Source organism: Bos javanicus, chromosome 7, assembly GCF_032452875.1.
Source record: "Bos javanicus breed banteng chromosome 7, ARS-OSU_banteng_1.0, whole genome shotgun sequence".
NCBI classification, from domain to species: domain Eukaryota; kingdom Metazoa; phylum Chordata; class Mammalia; order Artiodactyla; family Bovidae; genus Bos; species Bos javanicus.
The window spans coordinates 27,029,833-27,051,098 of NC_083874.1; the positions used below are offsets into that span (position 1 = coordinate 27,029,833).

The following is a 21,266-nucleotide window of genomic DNA, read 5'->3' on the forward strand; positions in this document are numbered from 1 at the left end:
TCTCCAACACAGTCCTTCAGGGAAAAACAGTAGAGGTCACAAAGGTTTCATTTTCCAACAAGATTAGTGACCTGATGACTGGACATGTATCTATAATCATGAAGTAGCCGGTGGGCAGCTTTCTGCAGAAGTGGCTGGACAAGGGTATCCCTAATAAGAAATGAGGTACAACTGTCAGAATCTCACCAGGTAGTGTGAATCCCAGGGCACTCAAGATCCCAGTGAGTACTCTCAGAAGAGGGTAGTGGTTAAAAGCTCTGTATCAGATAACTCTGAGTTTAAGTCTTGGCTGCACCTCTTCTGTGGTATGTGATCCTGGCCTAGTAACTTAACCTCCCTGGGCCTCAGTTTTCTGTATCTGCGTCAGAAGGATGTCCTAGGGCTTAAATGGGGTGATACATCTCCAGGACCTGCTACTGGGTGTGTCCCTATCACTATTACTGTGGTGAAGGTATTTCCTTAACCAGTGTTGGGGGAGATGACAAATAGGATTTCACATGAAAGATTTAGCTCTCCAGGGCAGTAGAAGGCCCAAGAGTCTGAAATGCTACAAATCACTTCATCTTCAAGGCACCTGTTTCCAGTTATGATAACAATGTACAGACAGCACTTTACAGCCTGTAAAGTGAAAGCGAAGTCGCTCAGTCGTGTCCGACTCATAGTGACCCCATGGACTGCAGCCTACCAGGTTCCTCCACCCATGGGATTTTCCAGGCAAGAGTACTGGAGTCGGGTGCCATCGCCTTCTCCTTTACAGCCTGTAAAGGGCATTCACAAAACACCACTCCCAGCTCCACAATAACCTGGGAACTGATGTTCGTACTGTACCGTCCAGGGACCTGTGCCTCAGGGACACTTGGGGACTTACCTGGCTCTACACATCTACTGAGAGGTAGAGCTGGGCCCTCTGTCCACAGGATCACTCTTCTTCAAAAGCATCCAGCAGGCAGAATCTTATGAGCAGAAAAGAGATGCCACAAATTGGCCCTTGATGATTTACTATCTAAACTAGAAGTGGTCTCAATGGCATAAATGGTCCTAGTATGGCCACAAAGGTCATTCATATGACAGACAGTCCCCTCGAGACAACTAATTCATGGATGAACACTTCACATAAAGTAGGTTCGCTCATGCTGCTTCTTGGAGTACGTCTGGCATCCAGAAAGTTCCCTCTGATTAAAGCTAGACGTTGTTCTAAAACTTATGGTTACCAGTGGGGAAAGTGGGGGTGGGAGGGAGGCATAAATGGGGAGATTAGGATTGACATACACACACTGTTCTAAAGAAACAGATAACTATAAGAATCTACTGGATAGCATAGGAAACTCCAATACTCTGTAATGGCCTATCTGGGAATAGCATCTAAAAAAGTGGATATATGTATAACTGATTCACATTGCGGTTCAGCAGAAATGAACACAACACTGTAAATCAACTATACTCCAGTAAAAATTTAAAAAGCTAGGTGTTCTCTCAGAGCTTTGCTGAGATTTTCTTTTTAATGGCTACAGTGAGTACTGGCTGCATGCTTGATTTAAAAATATCTGGGCAATGAAATCTTCAAAAATGTGGATAAAAATCAAATTTAAAAAAGGCAGGGACTGATCTAAATTAAACATGACATGACAAACAAATGCAATGCATGGCTCAACTGGATTCTAGAGAGTGGGGGGAAAAACACCTCTGTAAAAGACATTGACTACTGGGACAACTGTGGAAACTGAAAATGGATTTTACGTTAGTAATATCTTCATAAATTTACTATTTAGTTAAATTTCTCGGGTGAGTCAACAGTTTCTTGTTCTAGTTGTTAGGAGACACATATTCAAGTATTTTAGGAGTAAAGTGTCAAAAAACCCCAGTATGTCATACTCTATGCCACAGATCTGTCTGGGTATATTCTTCTGGAGAAGAATCATCACCCTGCTCCAGGCTTTGCTCCTCTGTGTGTACTTGGGAGGCCTTCTATTCACACAGATGCCTTATCAGGCTGTAACTGCAGTGTGAGGATGTCACAGTTCTCCTGCGCTTGGCTAATTATTAGACAAGCACATGAATCTGGGTTGGCCCCTGCTCTCTGGGTACTTGTCAGAGTACGGGGCCACAGTGCGGGACTCACTACCATTCAGCACATGCTGGAAGGTCAGCTGTGAAATCCCTTGTTCTCTAAATCTGTACCAGCGTTAGTCCTGGCCCTTGCGTTCCTTCCTCCAGCTGGCTTCAAATCAATGCCCCTTTCGCCCTCTGAGACGATACACATCTCGTTCCTAAATTACCTGGCTTGAAGATGAGGACTTTTTCCTTTCAATCTTAGAGTCATTCTTGCTTTCAGTTTTACAGTCGCTTTTCTCATTTGCTACAGGGGCCCCATCGAAACTGGATTTTGACCTGAGGAAAGAAAATCCAGGGAGTCTATAAAATGAAATTTTTTATGCTACCCACTAATTTTATTACTACATCTTAATTATCACGCCAGCTCACAACAAAGCCTTTCATTGGTTTTTCTCTTCTAGATATCAATGATCACTCAGTACTCTAAGGGCATTTACCCAGCAAGTGATGTGGGTGACGGGGTGATTTCAGCAGCTGGTCATCCCAAACTGCAGAAATCATATCTTATGGAAGAAAGAAGTATTGATCAAGCTGTGAAAGTAATTATATCATCTCAAAAGTACGTCAAGCAGTATACAGAGTAGTACTGGAGGCCAATAATGGAAGCTGCAGCTACAGTTCAATCCAGGAATATTTGGTTTCAAAATTCTGTCAATACTTCTCAAGTGTTAATTCAGTGAGGTGCTGCATTAAATGCATCAGAACAGACAAGACAGTCTTTATCCTTAAGGAGCCTGTGCACACATCAAGCATCTCTTTAAAAAGGCAGGATGTGATACAGCATCAAAACAATGCCTATCACAGGCGTTAGGAGGAGATACAGAGACAATAAGTCCAACAGGAGGGAAGAGAAGAGACCAACAGGACAACATGGGTTTAATATACTTGGCCTAACAGGATGAGCAGGAACTGGGTATGAGGAAAAGAGAGACAGATCATCACAGAGTGGGAATAAAGAAGTGAAATCATGATAAAAAAAGACCATGTTTGGAAGTCCTTCCTTTGTTTTCATAAGGGCAGAGGTCAGAGCTCCCCGACTTCTTTCCAAAATGATTCCAGTCCTGCTTATCCATTTGGGTAGCATTTGCATCTTCAACCATACAGCAAAACACAGCCATGTCAGTGTGGATTGAGTGCATGACTTTTAGAGGTATATGCATGAATAAGTTTTGTGATACAGCTATATAGATTTTTTTCTGTTTCTTGGGGGGAACATGGCACATGAAATTCATGATTCCACAACAGGATTCTTTAGATCAAGGTGCAGTTAAAAACAATGTTTGGTTCAAAGTGAATTTAAGAAGACTCTTAAGCAATTGGGGTGGCATATGGGTGTGACCCAGAAACAGAAATGAAGTTAGAGAGACTTCAGGCTCTGGTTTTCTCAGCTATGAGGCTATGGAGCATGCAATGCCCCAGGCCTCTGCCAGCCCCTACAGTTTGTGTCCAAGATACTATCATTCAATTCAAGGCACAGAGATTTGGATTCAAGTACTGGCCATTGAACCAATTTATGGATATAAATGCCTTTAGAATTCTAGGAATTACTTTAAAAAACAAAAACAAAAACCTATGAGTAAACATTTGTACTCTACTTGAAAATAAAACTTTTTACAAATGTCAAATTACCTATTATTTATATTAGCCACTAATTTGAATTTATCACCTCTATTGATTCAAATTAATAAATGTTAATGGTACTGTCAAGGCAATGATCAGACCTTTCGAAGAACTGTCGCAAATGCGACAGAAGGGCCATTGTGCCCTTGGTTCCAAGTGGCACAGGCAGAAGGGTTTGTCTGCACAGCACTGGCCTGAAGTAAGGGTGGGAGGGATGTTCATTTACACACATGATTTCTTTGTGCCTTTTCAACTTCTCACTTCTTACAAATGACTATGAGCAGGACCTGAAGCCTAGTGCAAATATTTTTATTCAAAAATTCAGAACTTCCAGACAGTGCGAGCAGAGCCTTCAACCAAGTGCAGAGCTCTCTGCACTACACAGATCAGACTTTGGAGAAGTTTCACAAGCCCTGGTGTTTGGTGTAAGACGATGAGTGTATTAGTCTCGTGTAAAGCCTGGGGAAGGTGGAGTTACATGTGTAGTGCATTTCAGAGCACCTGTGGTAGGCAGTCAATGGTGCCGAAAGTCACAAGAAACAACGGGCTTTATGTCTTTGCTGAGTAAGGCAGGATGCTCTGACAGGAAAACAGCTGCAGAAAGAACGGTTGAAAGTGAGATGCGCCACAACAGACTTGCAGAAAAGATGGAGAGAGAATTGGGAGTGGGAGAAAAGAACACGCAGGGGGCACAGTAAAGACTTATGCTTGGTCCTGAGTGAGGAATAGATTAGCAGAGAAGACGTGGGCTGGGGTGGCCAGGAAGGAAGGGAAAAGTAGGAGTTATTGAATCATCCTTTAGCAGAGGCCCAAAGTCGTAGAAGGCAGCAGTTCTGACAGTTCTAATAAGGGGAAGAGAGCTATCACTCCACTCGGTGTAGATGAACGGCCGGAGTTACTTGTGATTGATCGTTGGCTTAACCATTCTCCTTTAAGGGCAGAAAAGCAACTTGAAATTCCTACTTCTTTCTTCCATGTGAAAAAAAGCACATAATTGGTGCCCCTGAGAGTGATGGGGAGCAGAAGTCCATGTCTCAAACCTCCTCTCTCCTCACAGTCCCACGATCAAACTGAGCCTGGTTTCCAGCACTGGCCCCCGGAAACAGGCAGTGCACACCCTGCCCAGGGATCCCGGGCAAGGCTTTTTCCCTCCTCTCATTTCTGCAGCTGCCAGGGAAGCGAGACGGCAGCTGTGCACACCCATAGGCTGAGCACACAGTTCAGCCGGGGTGGCCTCATCAGTAACGCTGCCAGTCTTTCCAGGTGCTTTCTAACTCTGTGCCACCCAGGCTTTATCACGTAGCAAAATCAGTGCTTAAGAAAGGGGCAGAAAGTTTGCAGAAGACTGGGGTGGGAAGGAGGAGAGACTGCTAGGAAGAGCTCAGAGAGAAAGCAGGTGCCAGTGCCTGGATGTGAAGGAAAAACACCTCACTTCTTTCTCAGGGGTGTTCCCTGCCTGTAGGAAAGCTTTCGTCTTAGCCACCACCATAAAACTAGAAATACCAGCTCTTTCCAGCAACCCCTCCCTCTGAAAAGCCAAAAAAAAAAAAAAAAACAAAAACCAGAGGGAGTCATGTGAGGACTCACCGCAGGGAAATGGTTCTCTTCTGGTCCTGGGACTCGGCCTCGCTGGATGGGGTGGGAGACAGCGCTCCTGGTGACCTGCATACCTTCTTCTTCTCCTCCACACCATTCTCAGCCTCTGAGCTGGGGAAGAGAAAACGCTTCACCTTAGACATCCAGGGTGGGGAGGATGGAAAGACGATGACGTGAGCTCACTTTTCTGAGAGTGGAATGACTTTCAATCCTGCGACAGGCTGAAGTCAACAAGGACAGCTGTGCCCTTCCCATCCCTCCATTCTGGCCCCTCCGCTGGTGCCAGAGGAGGAGGAGCTCTGGGTCATGCTGGCTTCAGACACACCTGCAGGTTTACATGGAGGTAAATGTCCGACTTTGTAGGGACTCGCTGGCTCCCCGGTCTGTCGCCCATGAGCCCTGTACTGCCTGGCTCAGCCCTGCCCAGCACGGAGGTGGCAGATTACCTGGAGGCTGGGAGGGCCTCTTGAACCTGCTCACGTGTGGCCTCCTGCCAGGTGTGAGTTGTCCCCCAGGAGCCCCCACCCATTTTGTTTGCATTTGTCACTTATCATCTTTTGTTGTAGACCTATAGGACTTGGCTTGGGTGGTTGCTAATTTCACCAAGTGCCTCTCTCAGCAATTACTATCTCTAATCCACACCACCACCTAGGCTAGGTGGGAATTACTACCCCCATTTCACAGAGAAAGAACCTGAGGCTCTTACATGGTGAATTACTCACCCCAGTTCATAGAACTGGCCTGAGTTGTGATTCAAACTCAGGTCTGTCCATCTGAGAGGCCTTTGTGTAGAAGGCCATACTCAAATTTTCTTTCTTTGCATCCATCCCCCCAACCACCTATCTATCCTCTGAACCCTCTTACTAGTTCTGTGATGTGGGAGCCCCAGGCTGGGGTGAAAATCTCATTGATCTTTATACTGACCTCAGGGTCTAGGACAGTGCTGGTATGTAATCGTGCCTAATGGGCTTTCAGAAAACTAGGTCTGACCTTGGTGAAAGAGGGAGAAGACAGGACAGTAAGTCAGAGGGCCGCATGCTGAACCATTAAGGATGGAGGAGGGCCAGTGCGGTGGACACAGGAAAAAAGTTCCCACAACCTAGTCAAGGAAATTGAATAAACCAAAAAAAGAAAAAGAAATCCACTCGAGAGTCCCTCTTGAAGTAGGGAGACAAAGTGTGTGTGGAACTTCAATAATCCACTTTAGCATTCCTTCAAATATTTACCAACTGCTCTGAAGGGTCAGATTCAGGCCCATCCTGGACAGCACCTTTGTGGACTCAGAAAGAGCCATGCACCGTCAAAGGCACCCAGGAAACGGTGCTGTCTGTCTGATTTAGCCCAGTGGACACATGGCCTGCCAGAGAAACGGTGCCCCTCGCTCTGGGCAGAAAGAGCCCAGTGCCAAGACTTGGAGGAAGCATTTTGCTTACTGTGGTCATTTGCTGGTGTTGATCAATATGGGATTGACAATTACTGATTCTGTAATGTCTATGGCCAATTCAATTTGGGGTTTTTGTTTACTCAAAGACGCTAAGGAAACTCAAGCAAGCCAATTCCTAACACTGGTGAGATGATTCTTGGAGGCACCCCTTAGCCCAGAGGTCGTCTTATCAGCAGCAGACTCTAACTGCTAGAATCCGAAAAACAGAGACTTGCCTGTGCTTGAGTGAGGAGGGCGTAGGGGAAGAAAGAAACCACTTCCTCAGTGCCTCTCAGTCACCGTAAAGTTACCATCAGTGAAGCTGAACTCTCACTGACAAGGCAGATGAAATAACAGGTCTCACTTAAGTCATGAAAACAAGGAAATCACTTTAAAAAACAAAACAAACAAACCAGAAACAAGAAGATAAGGTTCTTTCAAGGACACTGACTATAAGAATTAACTAAAAAAAAAAAAAAAGCCAAGTCAAGGATCCTTTTCTCTCAACAAACGCTTGTTTATGGGTCCCTGCTGGCCCTGCTGGTGAGACGGATAAATGAGTTTCCATTTTAAGGAAGCAGAGAAGCGGGAGAAGATGCTGGGAACAGGGGATCCATCTTCACCAATCTTCTCCAACCTCGAACCCAATTTAAGCATCAGTTATGGGCCCTGAAACCTTCTCAGTAGGGAGTTTCTGAGCAATTGCCATAGAGAGACAAGGGTAGCAATGCTTGGGAGATAAGACAGACACACTTATACTAACCAAGCCTGACTTTACCTGCTAGGCAGTAGCATATGTATTACCAGCTACCACATTGAAACCAGTGATGGTTTCAATAATACACTGCCACACACTGTTACACAATCTATAAATTAAAAAACCAGGTTGACAATCCCTATCAAGTCTGATATTCCTTACTTCCTGGACCTCATTAGTTTGATGATGAGTTGATTCAGACTTCACAATGTTTCAGAATTAGAATTTTTATGTGGAGTCCACTATTATTCCTCCTGGAAGGTCTCCGAGTTTAGAGTAAACTCAACACCTCTCTCCTGTCATTTCTATCTCCCAGGCTCTTTGCCTCTCCTGCTGAGGCTGTGTTGTACTCAGGCACCATCACATCTCAGTGACGATTAGGTTTTGTCTCAGGTGAATGATTATACTGTATCTCAGATAAATGCAAACAAGTGCCTCACTTTGGTTCAGTCCAGGAAGCTGTGTTCCTTCCTAACTACAGTGATAAACCTGTGTTTGTCTCCCTTCAAGTTAAATTAGTCTAAGCTTGGGCATAAAAAAGGTCACTAAATTCCTTTATGGTAGTACCAGTGAGATAGTTTTACATCTACTATCATTTAAAAAACTCCCTGATTATCATTTCTCGAAACCACAGTCTTGCCCAGCAAAGGTTAAGAAGTGACCTGAAGATAGCATATGTTTCACCAGAAAATAAAATCCTGGAAATTGGATGGTCATGATTAAGGTCAGGTGTGTGAAAGCACAATGACACGGAAACCCTGTGCTGAAAAGTAGGCTGCCCCTGGACTTGCCAAGATCTGTAGCCTCAGACTTGCTCCTAGTATGCTGCCTGCTTGGCGACCCCGTGGCCGGTGGGCAAGAGTGGCTAGTACTTGGGAAGCAGAGCGATGGGCTGCAGGGACAGAGGAGGACCCTGGGGACCACTGTTCAGCAGCCATACGGTAACCAGAATCATAGTAACGGGAAGCAGAAAGCAGCATGGGCTACACAAGGTGCAGGAGCTGGTGATGGAAATCGGTACCTCTCCAAGACCTCTGAGCCTCTCCCAAGTGCAAAGCAAACTCAGCCTAGTCTGGGAGCAAACTAGATTTTGTAAGTCAGGAAGAATGGTCTTTCATTTACAATTCTGATATAAGTATATCTTTATCTGGAAACGTTACATTGTATTTATCTCTTGACATATTTATTCCTGAACAGGTACTAGAAGCACAACAATACAATTCAAAGTTACAAATGGAAAAACAAACCTCCCCTGTGCCCACCCCTGTTTCACGGTCATCCTGTTTCTCTGCAGAGGCACCTACTGTTCCCAGCTCCTGTGTATCCTTCCAGGGAATCTGAGTGCCCACGAGTGTGTGTGTGTTTTAAGCATAAGTGACAGCATGCTATTCTATACCCCTGACCCCCTTTTTTTCAACGTACGATATCTTGGTACTCTTTTCCTATTAGTACCCATAGAGCTTCCTCATTCTTTTTAATGACAGCATAGAGTTCCACTGTAATGGCTGACTTATAATTTAACCAGTTCCTTATTTATGGGCATTTAGGTGATTTCAGTCTTATCATAAATACAAACATTACTAAGAATGTCCTCATATGTTATTATGTGTGAATACCTCCACAGGATAATTTCCTGGAAATGAAACTGCTGTGTTAAAATGTACACAAATAAAAAAATTTTTATAGTTATTGTCAAATTGCCTTTAGTAAAGGTTTTGTGACTCACACCCATAATACGTATCAGAGTTTACACATTTCTAACAAAGTGTTAAACTTAAAAAAAATAATCCAGAGTGCCTAGCAGGTACCTAGCACAGAGAATAACAATTTTACCAATGACTAGTGTTAAAGTTTTTTTTTTTTTTAAACTGCTAAAATTTTTGATCTCTACAAATGTGAGAGGTAAAAAAAAAAAAATCCCATTATAGTTTTGATTTGATTTACATTTCTCTTCTGATGAGTACGGTTGAGTGTATTTTCATATGTGTTCTTTATTTCCTGTTTTGCAAATTAGCTATTTGTATGTACATTTTGCCAATTTTTCTAATGGGCTGCTGATAGAAACATTTAGGGAAAACAATTCTGGTTATAACTGCATCACCAAATTCTTGGCAATATCCTGGAATTGACCTTTTAAATAAATAAACATTTAGAAAAGTTAAATGGATATTAGAGGTCAGCATAACGTTAAAATAAAACATTAATGACAAGTTAACTTTTCCTTTTTTCTGGATAGGCTTACTGGCAGATTTTAAAAAGAAAAGCCAAAAACATAGTATTCTTTGGTTTCAGCAAAACCTGTGATGAAACCTGACAGGCTTCCAGCTCGGGATGGAGAACAGGAGCACAGGTGTTTGCCTCTCCTTTCTGAGGCCTATTAAAATGAGAAATAATAATCCTGCTTACAATAATGGTGGGAGACCATCCACAGAAGATGATTTCCCCATATATCTGGAAAATGAAAGTGAAGTACAACATGAACTCATGCAGCAAAGCAGAGGAAGTTGTATTTTAGAATTTGGGCATCAGTGGAAGATAAGAGAATAGCAACCTGTTTCTCAGAATCCAATAAGGTGCTATAAGAGGAGGATGTAAGAAGTGTGGAAAACATTAAACAAAATTAAAGGTGTGTGTGTAGGTGCTCAAAATCTCTGCCCATCCTCCAACTCACCACCCTCACCTTCCAAGTCACCACCCCCTGCCCGACCTCAATACCGAAATGTCAGACAGTCAGCTACTCAGCCTGTGAGGAAAAAAAAAAATTAGAAAGCTTGTTAATTTATTTTTTTAATATAAATTTATTTATTTTAATTGGAGACTAATTACTTTACAATATTGTAGAGGTTTTGCCATACACTGACATGAATCCACCATGGGTGTACAGGTGTTCCCCATCCTGAACCCCCCTGCCACCTCCCTCCCCATCCCATCCTTCTGGGTTATCCCAGTGTACTAGCCCCGAGCACCGTCTCATGCATTGAACCTGGACTGGTGATTCGTTTCACATATGATAATATACATGTTTCAATGCCATTCTTCCAAATCATCCCACCCTCACCGTCAAAAGGTAGTCAATTTAAAAAAACGAATAATTTAGCAGCAGGAAATCAGGGTACCTAGTATGGAGGGTGAAACCCCAGAATAAATCCCTTCTCTTTTTTCCATTTTGAACAAAGTGGTCCCAAGCTAAGTACCAATTCCCTATCCATGTTCTATTGAACTACTCTAATTCCTCATCTGACCCCCCACCGCCCACCAGTCCCTCATTCTTACATATGAAATGACAGCAAAGGATTGCTAGACCCTTGAAGAAAATCTGAAGTCTTAAAGAAAAGACCAGGATAAACCAACAAGAAGGTAAAACCCCTAGAAAACTGACTTCAGAGAACAGAAGAAAATAAGCAAACAAGAAAAACAGAAACCGAAAACCTTCTAATTAATATCTTCAGAGAGAAGACGGAACTCATAAAACAGACCACAGTATTATGCAAAAGGACTGAGTTCAAATCCTTAATAGCCTACAAAGCACTTCCAGATCTGCCCTCTCTGCCCCTCCGGATTCCTCTAACTCCCTTTTCTCAGTTTATGCTCCCACAAGAAAATCTGTGCACTGGCTGTTCCCTCTGCCTAGAGTGCCGTTGTCCCCATTAAGGGCAACACATAATTTTCTCTCTCCTTTCCCTAAGTCATTACTCAGATATTATGTTCTTAAGAAACACCTGAGGTAACAAGGTAAATTTGGCCTTGGAGTACAGAATGAAGCAGGTCAAAGGCTAATAGTTTTGCCAAGAGAATGCACTGGTCATAGCAAACACCTTCTTCCAACAACACAAGAGAAGACTCTACACATAGACATCACCAGATGGTCAATACCGAAATCAGATTGATTATATTCTTTGCAGCCAAAGACGGAGAAGCTCTATACAGTCAGCAAAAACAGGACCAGGAGCTGACTGTGGTTCAGATCATGAACTCCTTAATGCCAAATTCAGACTTAAATTGAAGAAAGTGGGGAAAACCACTAGACCATTCAGGTATGACCTAAATCAAATTCCTTATGATTATACAGTGGAAGTGAAAAATAGATTTAAGGGACTAGATCTGATAGACAGGGTGCCTGATGAACTATGGACGGAGGTTCGTGACACTGTACAGGGGACAGGGATCAAGACCATCCCCAAGAAAAAGAAATGCAAAAAGGCAAAATGGTTGTCTGAGGAGGCCTTACAAATAGCTGTGAAAAGAAGAGAAGCGAAAAGCAAAGGAGAAAAGGAAAGATATACCCATTTGAATGCAGAGTTCCAAAGAATAGCAAGGAGAGATAAGAAAGCCTCCCTCAGCGATCAATGCAAAGAAATAGAGGAAAACAATAGAATGGGAAAGACTAGAGACCACTTCAAGAAAATTAGAGGTACCAAGGGAACATTTCATGCAAAGATGGGCTTGAAAAACAACAGAAATGGTATGGACCTAACAGAAGCAGAAGGTATTAAGAAGAGGTGGCAAGAATACATAGAAGAACTGTACAAAAAGATCTTCACCACTCAGATAATCATGATGGTGTGATCACTCACCTAGAGCCAGACATCCTGGAATGTGAAGTCAAGTGGGCCTTAGGAAGCATCACTACTAACAAAGCTAGTGGAAGTGATGGAATTCCAGTTGAGCTATTTCAAATCCTAAAAGATGATGCTGTGAAAGTGCTGCACTCAATATGCCAGCAAATTTGGAAAACTCAGCAGTGGCCACAGGACTGGAAAAGGTCAGTTTTCATTCCAATCCCAAAGGAAGGCAATGCCAAAGAATGCTCAAACTACTGCACAATTGCACTCATCTCACATGCTAGTAAAGTGATGCTCAAAATTCTCCAAGCCAGGTTTCAACAATACATGAACCATGAACTTCCTGATGTTCAAGCTGGTTTTAGAAAAGGCAGAGGAACCAGAGATCAAATTGCCAACATCCGCTGGATCATGGAAAAAGCAAGAGAGTTCCAGAAAAACATCTATGTCTGCTTTATTGATTATGCCAAAGCCTTTGACTGTGTGGATCACAACAAACTGTGGAAAATTCTGAAAGAGATGGGAATACCAGACCACCACACCTGCCTCTTGAGAAAGCTGTATGCAGGTCAGGAAGCAACAGTTAGAACTGGACATGGAACAACAGACTGGTTCCAAATAGGAAAAGGAGTACGTCAAGGCTGTATATTGTCACCTTGCTTATTTAACTTCTATGCAGAGTACATCATGAGAAACGCTGGGCTGGAAGAAGCACAAGCTGGAATCAAGATTGCTGGGAGAAATCTCAATAACTTCAGATATGCAGATGACACCATCCTTATGGCAGAAAGTGAAGAAGAAATAAAGAGGCTGTTGATGAAAGTGAAAGAGTAGAGTGAAAAAGTTGGCTTAAAGCTCAACATTCAGAAAACAAAGATCATGGCATCTGGTCCCATCACTTCATGGCAAATAGATGGAGAAACAGTGGAAACAGTGGCAAACTTCATTTTCTGGGGCTTCAAAATCAGTGCAGATGGTGAGTTCAGCCATGAAATTAAAAGATGCTTACTCAATGGAAGGAAAGTTATGACCAACCTAGACAGCTTATTATTAAAAAGCAGAGAAATACTTTGCCAACAAAGGTCCATCAAGACAAGGCTATGGTTTTTCCAATAGTCACGTACGGATGTGAGAGTTGGACTATAAAGAAAGCTAAGCATTGAAGAATTGATGATTTTGAACTGTAGTCTTGGAGAAGATTCTTGAGAGTCACCTGGACTGCAAGGAGATCCAACCAGTCCATCCTAAAGGAAATCAGTTTTGAATATTCATTGGAAGGACTGATGTTGAAGCTGAAACTCCAATACTTTGGCCACCTGATGTGAAGAGCTGACTCATTTGAAAAGACCCTGATGCTGGGAAAGACTGAAGCTGGGAGGAGAAGGGATGACAGCGGATGAGATGGTTGGATGGCATCACCGATCAATGGGCATGAGTAAACTCCAGGAGTTGTTGATGGACAGGGAGGCCTGGCGCGCTGCAGTCCATGGGGTTGCAAAGAGTCGGACACGACTGAGCAACTGAACTGAACTGAATGAGACCTATTTATGTAATCAAAGGGTTGGAAAATAGCATCAAGATACAGAAATCTGAAAAGAGAAAATGTAAGAGGGAAAAACAAGACATGTTTAAGCCAGGTACTTCCTTATCAAATGAACAGGAATTCTAAACAGAAAAGAAAAAAAGGAGAAGGTATTATTAAACAAAAAATATGAGTGGTAAAGAGGTCAAAGAAGGGCAGAGGTTCCTAACTTCTTATTCTAAAAAGTTGGGAGTCAAATTAACTTCACAAGATATTTTGGTCAGGGTGTTTTTTAAAGAGGCAAATGCATGAAAATAGGAAGGAGAAAGTGATATGCAGGAAGAGAGGCAAGCAGGGAAGTTAGTATAAATGAGTTGACACTTATGTTCCATCAAAACAGGAAGCTGAGAAAGTAGAGAATTAGTAAGCAAGAAAGAACAGGATGCATACATTTTTATAGATAATGAAGTAACACTACCACTAAAACCAAGCAGAGTTAAAAGTTATTGGGGAGGCAGATGAAAAACTTAGCAGTTTGTTTTTTCTCTGGAGTAAGGCAGCAGAAAGAAGCAAATTAAACTGTTGTTAAGTTTGGTTCTTAATGAGAGAGGGCTGTGTTTAGACTTTATTTGGTTGGTGGCTGCTGCTGCTGCTAAGTCGCTTCAGTCGTGTCTGACTCTGTGCAACCCCATAGACGGCAGCCGACCAGGCTTCCCCGTCCCTGGGATTCTCCAGGCAAGAACACTGGAGTGGGTTGCCATTTCCTTCTCCAATGCGTGAAAGTGAAAAGTGAAAGTGAAGTCGCTCAGTCGTGTCCGACTCTAGCGACCCCATGGACTGCAGCCTACCAGGCTCCTCCATCCATGGGATTTTCTAGGCAAAAGTACTGGAGTGGGGTGCCATTGCCTTCTCCTATTTGGTTGGCAGTGGGGATTAATTGAAGATTTTTAGACAGAAGGGATGAAACGATGAAGATGAGATATTACTCAGTGCTTACCTCTTCTGGCACATATAAGGGGCCTGATGATACACGTCCTCATGGAGGGTTACACTCGCATCAATGTACAAGAACAGGGAATGGGCGCAGGTGGGGGCTGGAGACAGTGAGAACACAGAAAGGCAGATGGGGGAGGAGTCTGACCTCCAGAGAGGCAGACGCTGGAGAGATAATTCAGAGATAACACCAGATCAAGTGGGAGAACAAGCAATGAAGAGGAACATCCAAGATAACCCAAAGGTTATCTGGGGAGTGGAGAAGATCAGCACCACCAGGGATAGTTACAGCGAACACAAGAAGAACTGAAGTTTTGTGGGAGTGATTTTGCAAATCTAGTTTGCTATATAATAGACATATATTGGTAGCAGGTAAAAAAACTATATATGAAAACCAGCAGAGCCCAGAGAACAACAAAAAGATACTGTCTTCGCAGAGGAAGGTTTCTTTCAGTTGGAAACGATTTCTGTTGAGTCCCAAGCACACTGCCATAGCGAGTGAAAATGAAAGATGCTCATTCATGTCCGACTCTTTGTGACCCCATGGACTATACAGTCCATGGAATTCTCCAGGCAAGAATACTGCAGTGGGTAGCCTTTCCCTTCTCCAGGGGATCTTCCCAACCTAGGGGTCAAACCTAGGTCTCCTGAATTGCAGGCGCATTCTTTACCAGCTGAGCCACAGGGATGCCCAAGAATACTGGAGTGGGTAGCCTATACGTTCTCCAGTGGATCTTCCCGACCCAGAAATTGAACCAGGGTCTCCTGCATTGCAGGCAGATTCTTTACCAACTCAGCTATCAGGGAAGTTCTAAATCTTAGCTGCAATATCAGGGCTGGAGGAATGGCTGAGCACAGACCACCAGCTGGCCCCAACATGGCCCTATAACCTGGTTCCATGAACAATCACATTATTCATTCCTACCTTTATACCTACTCCCAATTCTATTTTCAGCATTACTGGTTGGGGCATAGACTTGGATTACTGTGATATTGAATGGTTTGCCTTGGAAATGAACAGAGATCATTCTGTTGTTTTTGAGATTGCATCCAAGTACTGCATTTCAGACTCTTGTTGACTATGAAGGCTAGTCTATTTCTTCTAAGGGATTCTTGCCCACTGTAGTAGATATAATGGTCATCTGAGTTAAATTCACCCATTCCAGTCCATTTTAGTTCACTGATTCCTAAAATGTCGACGTTCACTCTTGCCATCTCCTGTTTGACCACTTCCAATTTGCCTTGATTTATGGACCTAACATTCCAAGTTTCTATGCAATATTGTTCTTTACAGCATTGGACTTTACTTCCATCAGCAGTCACATCCACAACTGTGTGTTGTTTTTCCTTTGGCTCCGTCTCTTCATTCTTTCTGGAGTTATTTCTCCCCTGTTCTCCAGTAGCATATTGGGGACCTACTGACCTGGAGAGTTCATCTTTCAGTTTCCTATCTTTTTGCCTTTTCATACTGTTCACGGGGTTCTCAAGGCAAGAATACTGAAGTGGTTTGCCATTCCCTTTTCCAGTGGACCACGTTTTGACAGAACTCTCCACCATGACCAATCTGTCTTGGGTGGCCCTACATGTCGTGGCTCATAGTTACACCAAGTTAGATAAGGCTGCGGTCCATGGGATCAGTTAGATTAGTTTTCTGTGACTGTGGCTTCCCAGGTGGCTCAGACGGTAAAGTGTCTGCCAGCAATGCAGGACACCCAGGTTTTATCCCTGGGTTGGGAAGATCCCCTGGAGAAGGAAATGGAAACCCACTCCAGTACTCCTGCCTGGAAAATTCCACGGATGGAGGAGCCTGGTAGGCTACAGTCCATGGGGTCACAAAGACATGACTGAGGGACTTCACTTTCACTTTCTTTCTTTTTGTGACTGTGGTTTTCATTCTGTCTGCCCTCTGTTGGATAAGGATAAGAGGCTTATGGAAGCTTCCTGATTGAGGGGGACTGAGGGGGAAACTGGATCTTGTACTGATGGGCGGGGCCACACTCAGTAAATCTAATCCAATTTTCTGTTGATGGGTGGGGCTGTGTTCCCTCCCTTTTGTTTGACCAGAGGCTAAAATCAGGTGGAGGCAATGAAGATAATGTCCGCATGCACTGCTGCACTCAGTGCCCCCAGTCCTGCTCAGGGGGGCCACCACTGACCCACGCCTCCGCTGACGACTCTCGGACACTCATGGGGAAGTCTGGGTCAGTCTCTTGTGGGGTCATAGCGCCTTTCTCCTGGGTCCTGGTACACACAAGGTTTTGTTTGTGCTATTCAAGAGGCACAAGATATAGAAAAGGCAGAGGAACCAGAGATCAAATTGATCCTTTGGATCATCGAAAAAGCAAGAGAGTTCCAAAAAACATCTACCTCTGCTTTATTGACTATGCCAAAGCCTTGGACTGTGTGGGACACAATAAACTGTGGAAAATTCTGAAAGAGATGGGAATACCAGACCACCTGACCTACCTCCTGAGAAATCTGTACGCAGGTCAGGAAGCAGCAGTTAGAACTGGACATGGAACAACAGACTGGTTCCAAATAGGAAAAGGAGTACATCAAGGCTGTATATTCTTACCTTGCTTATTTAACTTATATGCAGAGTACATCATGCAGAATGCCAGGTTGGATGAAGCACGACCTGGAATCAAGATTGCTGGGAGAAATCTCAATAATCTCAGGTATGCAGATGACACCACCCTTATGGAAGAAAGCGAAGAAGAACTAGAGAGGCTCTTGATGAAAGTGAAAGAGGAGAGTGAAAAAGCTGGCTTAAAACTCAACATTTAGAAAACAAAAATCATGGCATCTGGTCCCATCACTTGATGGCAAATAGATGGGGAAACAGTGGAAATAGTGACAGACTATTTTTTGGGCTTCAAAATCACTGCAGATGGTGACTGCAGCCATGAAATTAAAAGATGATTGCTCCCTGGAAGAGAAGCTGTGACCAACCTAGGCAGCATATTGAGAAGCAAAGACATTACTTTGCCAACAAAGGTCCATCTAGTGAAAGCTATGGTTTTTCCAGTAGTCATGTATGGATGTGAGAGTTGCACTATCAAGAAAGCTCAGCGCCAAAGAATTGATGCTTTTGAATTGTGGTGTTGGAGAAGACACTTGAGCATCTCTTGGACTGCAAGGAGATCCAACCAGTCCATCTAAAGGAAATCAGTACTAAATGTTCATTGAAAGAACTGATGCCAAAGCTGAAACTCCAATACTTTGGCCACTTGATGTGAAGAACTGACTCATTTGAAAAGACCCTGATGCTGGGCTGGGAAAGATTGAAGGTGGGAAGAGAAGGGATGACAGAAGATGAGATGGTTGCACAGCATCACTGATTCAATGGACATGAGTTTGAGCAAGCTGTGGGAGTTGGTGATGGACAAGGAAGCCTGGTGCTGCAGTCCATGGGGTCGCAAAGAGTCGGACACGACTGAGTGATTGAACTGAACTGAATTCTGTTTTCCTTGATTTTCTTTCAAAGCCTAAGGCAACTCACAATAACTTTAAAGTGTGTTCAAATATTAAGATTTTGATTCTGAAAGAAGAGAAGCCCAACTCAAACTGGCTTATGTTTTTATTTTTTAAAAAGCCACCCACAAGGGCTTCTGTCACTGCTTGAGGATGAAGTTAACAGTAGAGAAGAGCTGCAGCTGCAGACACAACCTTGGAGACACGCAGCAGTGATCTCCAGGGTCTCCCTCTCCAAGTCTTCTGGGACATCAATGCCCCATTCATCCCCCTGAGACACTGCCTCCATTATGTCATGCCCCTGTTCCAGAACTAACAACGGCTTCCTATTGAGCATCAGAATGAGGCATCTGGATGTGAGTCAAGACTCTCCAGAGTTTTGCAGTCTCTCTCTACTTTCTAAAATGATTCCTCCATTCCAGCCATGTTAGGCCTCTCACCATGGTGGTTTAGTCGCTAAGTTGTGCCTGACTCTTGCAACCCCGTGGACTATAGCCTGCCAGGTTCCTCTGTCCATGGGATTCTCCAGGCAAGAATACTGAAGTGGGTTGCCATTCATTTCTCTGGGGGATCTTCCCAACCCAGAGATAGAACTGGGGTCTCCTGCATTGCAGGCGGATTCTTTACTGATTAAGTCACCAGGGAAGCCCATAGCCTTACTTATGTATTTCATCCTTCCTCTGTGTATGGCTCTTGGCTCGTCTAGCCTAGACTGTCCTTTCTGCTCCTTCCTAACGACCCACAACTATTCATTGTTCCATGCCTAGGACATGTCCCTCTTGATATTAGCCCCTATCTCTTTACCTCTAATGTCTGGACATAAAAAAAATTATGTAATTAATATTCATTGACTGGACAATTTTGAGTATGTATAGAGTTCAGAACAATAATCAGCACTGGAAAAGGGGCTTGAGCTTAAATTTAATCTCAAGAACTATGTACAAAACTCCAAGTGTGATTTTAAATTCTGTTGGAAGAGGACCAGGCTGAAGATGGAAGAGGGGAGAAAGAAAGTCATCTTTTCCTTTCATTGATTCATTGATTTCCTTTCATTGATTGTGTGCAAACTTATCTTTCAAAATGATCATTAGTTAGGTGAGTAATAATTTGAAATATATGAAAACTGACTGTCTTCATTGTTGGAAGAAACAATTGTAAGCAAAATCATAATCAAACTAAATAACTTCTCGACAGTGGTATTTTGAGGCCAAGCACAACTGGAAAACAACAAAAGAAAGTGACAAGAAAATGAATCAAGGAGACAGCAATTGACTTTTCCAATTTCCAGGAAAGGTAGATTGATGCTGCTGATAGCTCTGTTTTGTTATTTATACCCTCAGCATGTAAACACGATTTTGTATAGTACATTGCTTATGCTAATAAAGTTTCTAAAATATATATATCTCCTTCAAACTAATAATCTTCCCAGGGGCAAGAACTTTAAATATTTTTTTGTATTTCTATCTCTACTCTTGTTTTGAAAGTGTTCTTCCACCAACTGACACTTTTAATATACCTAAGATATGTTAAAGGAAATCTATTTAATTAAGGCTTTGGCCAGAAGGAAGTGTTTGGGAACGACTTAGATTTTTAAAAGTGTAATGAGAAACTTACCAAAACAGAAAGATAAGAATGAAAATTTCAGGTAGGGCATGAAATGCAGGAAATTGCAGCCCACTCCAGTACTCTTGCCTGGAGAATCCCATGGACAGAGGAGCCTGGCTGCCTACAGTCAGTGGGGCCATAAAGGGTCACACACGACTCAGCAACTAAACAACAACACAGGATTAACAAATTTTCAGCTATTATGGCAAATATTCAAAAAATCATAAATATCAAATAAGATTGGAAATTACTCAGGTACTATTGATTCAGTCAGTTCAGTCGCTCAGTCGTGTCTGACTCTTTGTGACCCCATGAATCGCAGCACACCAGGCCTCCCTGTCCATCACCAACTCCCGGAGTCCACCCAAACCCATGTTCATCGAGTCGGTGATGCCATCCAGCCATCTCATCCTCTGTCATCCCCTTCTCCCACCTTCAATCTTTCCCAGCATCAGGGTCTTTTCAAATGAGTCAGCTCTTTGCATCAGGTGGCCAAAGTATTGGAGTTTCAGCTTCAACATCAGTCCTTCCAATGAACACCCAGGACTGATCTCCTTTAGAATGCACTGGTTGGATGTCCTTGCAGTCCAAGGGACTCTCAAGAGTCTTCTCCAACACCACAGTTCAAAAGCATCAATTTTTCGGTGCTCAGCTTTCTTTATAGTCCAACTCTCACGTCCATACATAACCACTGGAAAAACCACAGCCTTGACTAGACGGACCTTTGTTGACAATGTAATGTCTCTGCTTTTTAATATGCTGTCTAGGTTGGTCATAACTTTCCTTTCAAGGAGTAAGAGTCTTTTAATTTCATGGCCGTAGTCACCATCTGCAGTGATTTTGGAGCCCAGAAAAATAAAGTTTCTGTTTCCACTGTTTTCCCATCTATTTGCCATGAAGTGATGGGACCAGATGCCATGATCTTAGTTTTCTGAATGGCAAACCACTTCAGTATTCTTGCCTTGAGAACCGTAGATTAAGCACACACAGAAGAAAACTAAACCCACTGTCAAAAGAACCCCATTAAAATCCAGAATATATAAAAAAAGTTAAGACCTCTATTTTGGGTTTTTCAGAAGTAAGTGGAATCCTTCTCACAGCAGATCAGTTTGGAACCCCATTTTAAAGGAACAGAGGATCAAGAACTGGAAGGATGAGGATTGCAGGCAAAGTCATAAAAACTTTACAGTATGCAAAGAAGGAGGAAAAAAAAGAACAAGTGCTTTGTATCAGGAATGCCAATGAGAAGGTATCTGTAGTGTTAGAATCTGGGAGGTGAGTAGGACTACAAAGAACTGGGTGTCTGAGGTGCTGTCCTTAAGCCTGGAGGGATGAGGGTGCAGCTGAGCAGAGGAGTTCTGAGTCTGCAAGAGACTAACAGAGCCCTGCCACGGTCTCCTGAAATGAGGCTCAGCTTTATGGAAATGTGACTCCTAAGAAGATTGGTGTGTATTTTCTGATATGTGGGTGCTGGAAGAGGATCCCGTTAGGGAGTTCCATTTTAGAGGCACTCTTCCAGGAAAGAGAAGGAATGAGGACCAAGTGGTAAATGGGAAAAGGAAGAGGAGGGAGAGACACCCCAAAGGGATGGAGTCTTAGTAA

At 43.2% G+C, this 21,266-nt stretch overlaps 1 protein-coding gene across 4 annotated transcripts in view; it reads right to left on the reverse strand.

Moving 5' to 3' along the window:
- The window catches only part of GRAMD2B (GRAM domain containing 2B), a 121,448-nt gene that overhangs the window by 24,645 nt on the left and 75,537 nt on the right, over window positions 1-21,266 (reverse strand). For all 4 annotated transcript variants that reach the window (XM_061422922.1, XM_061422923.1, XM_061422925.1 and 1 more), the window contains exons 2-3: window positions 5,320-5,439; window positions 2,277-2,388 (exon numbers count right to left, since the gene is read on the reverse strand). In XM_061422922.1, coding sequence (XP_061278906.1) covers window positions 2,277-2,388; window positions 5,320-5,439 — 232 coding nt within the window. The remainder of the gene's footprint in view (window positions 1-2,276; window positions 2,389-5,319; window positions 5,440-21,266) is intronic.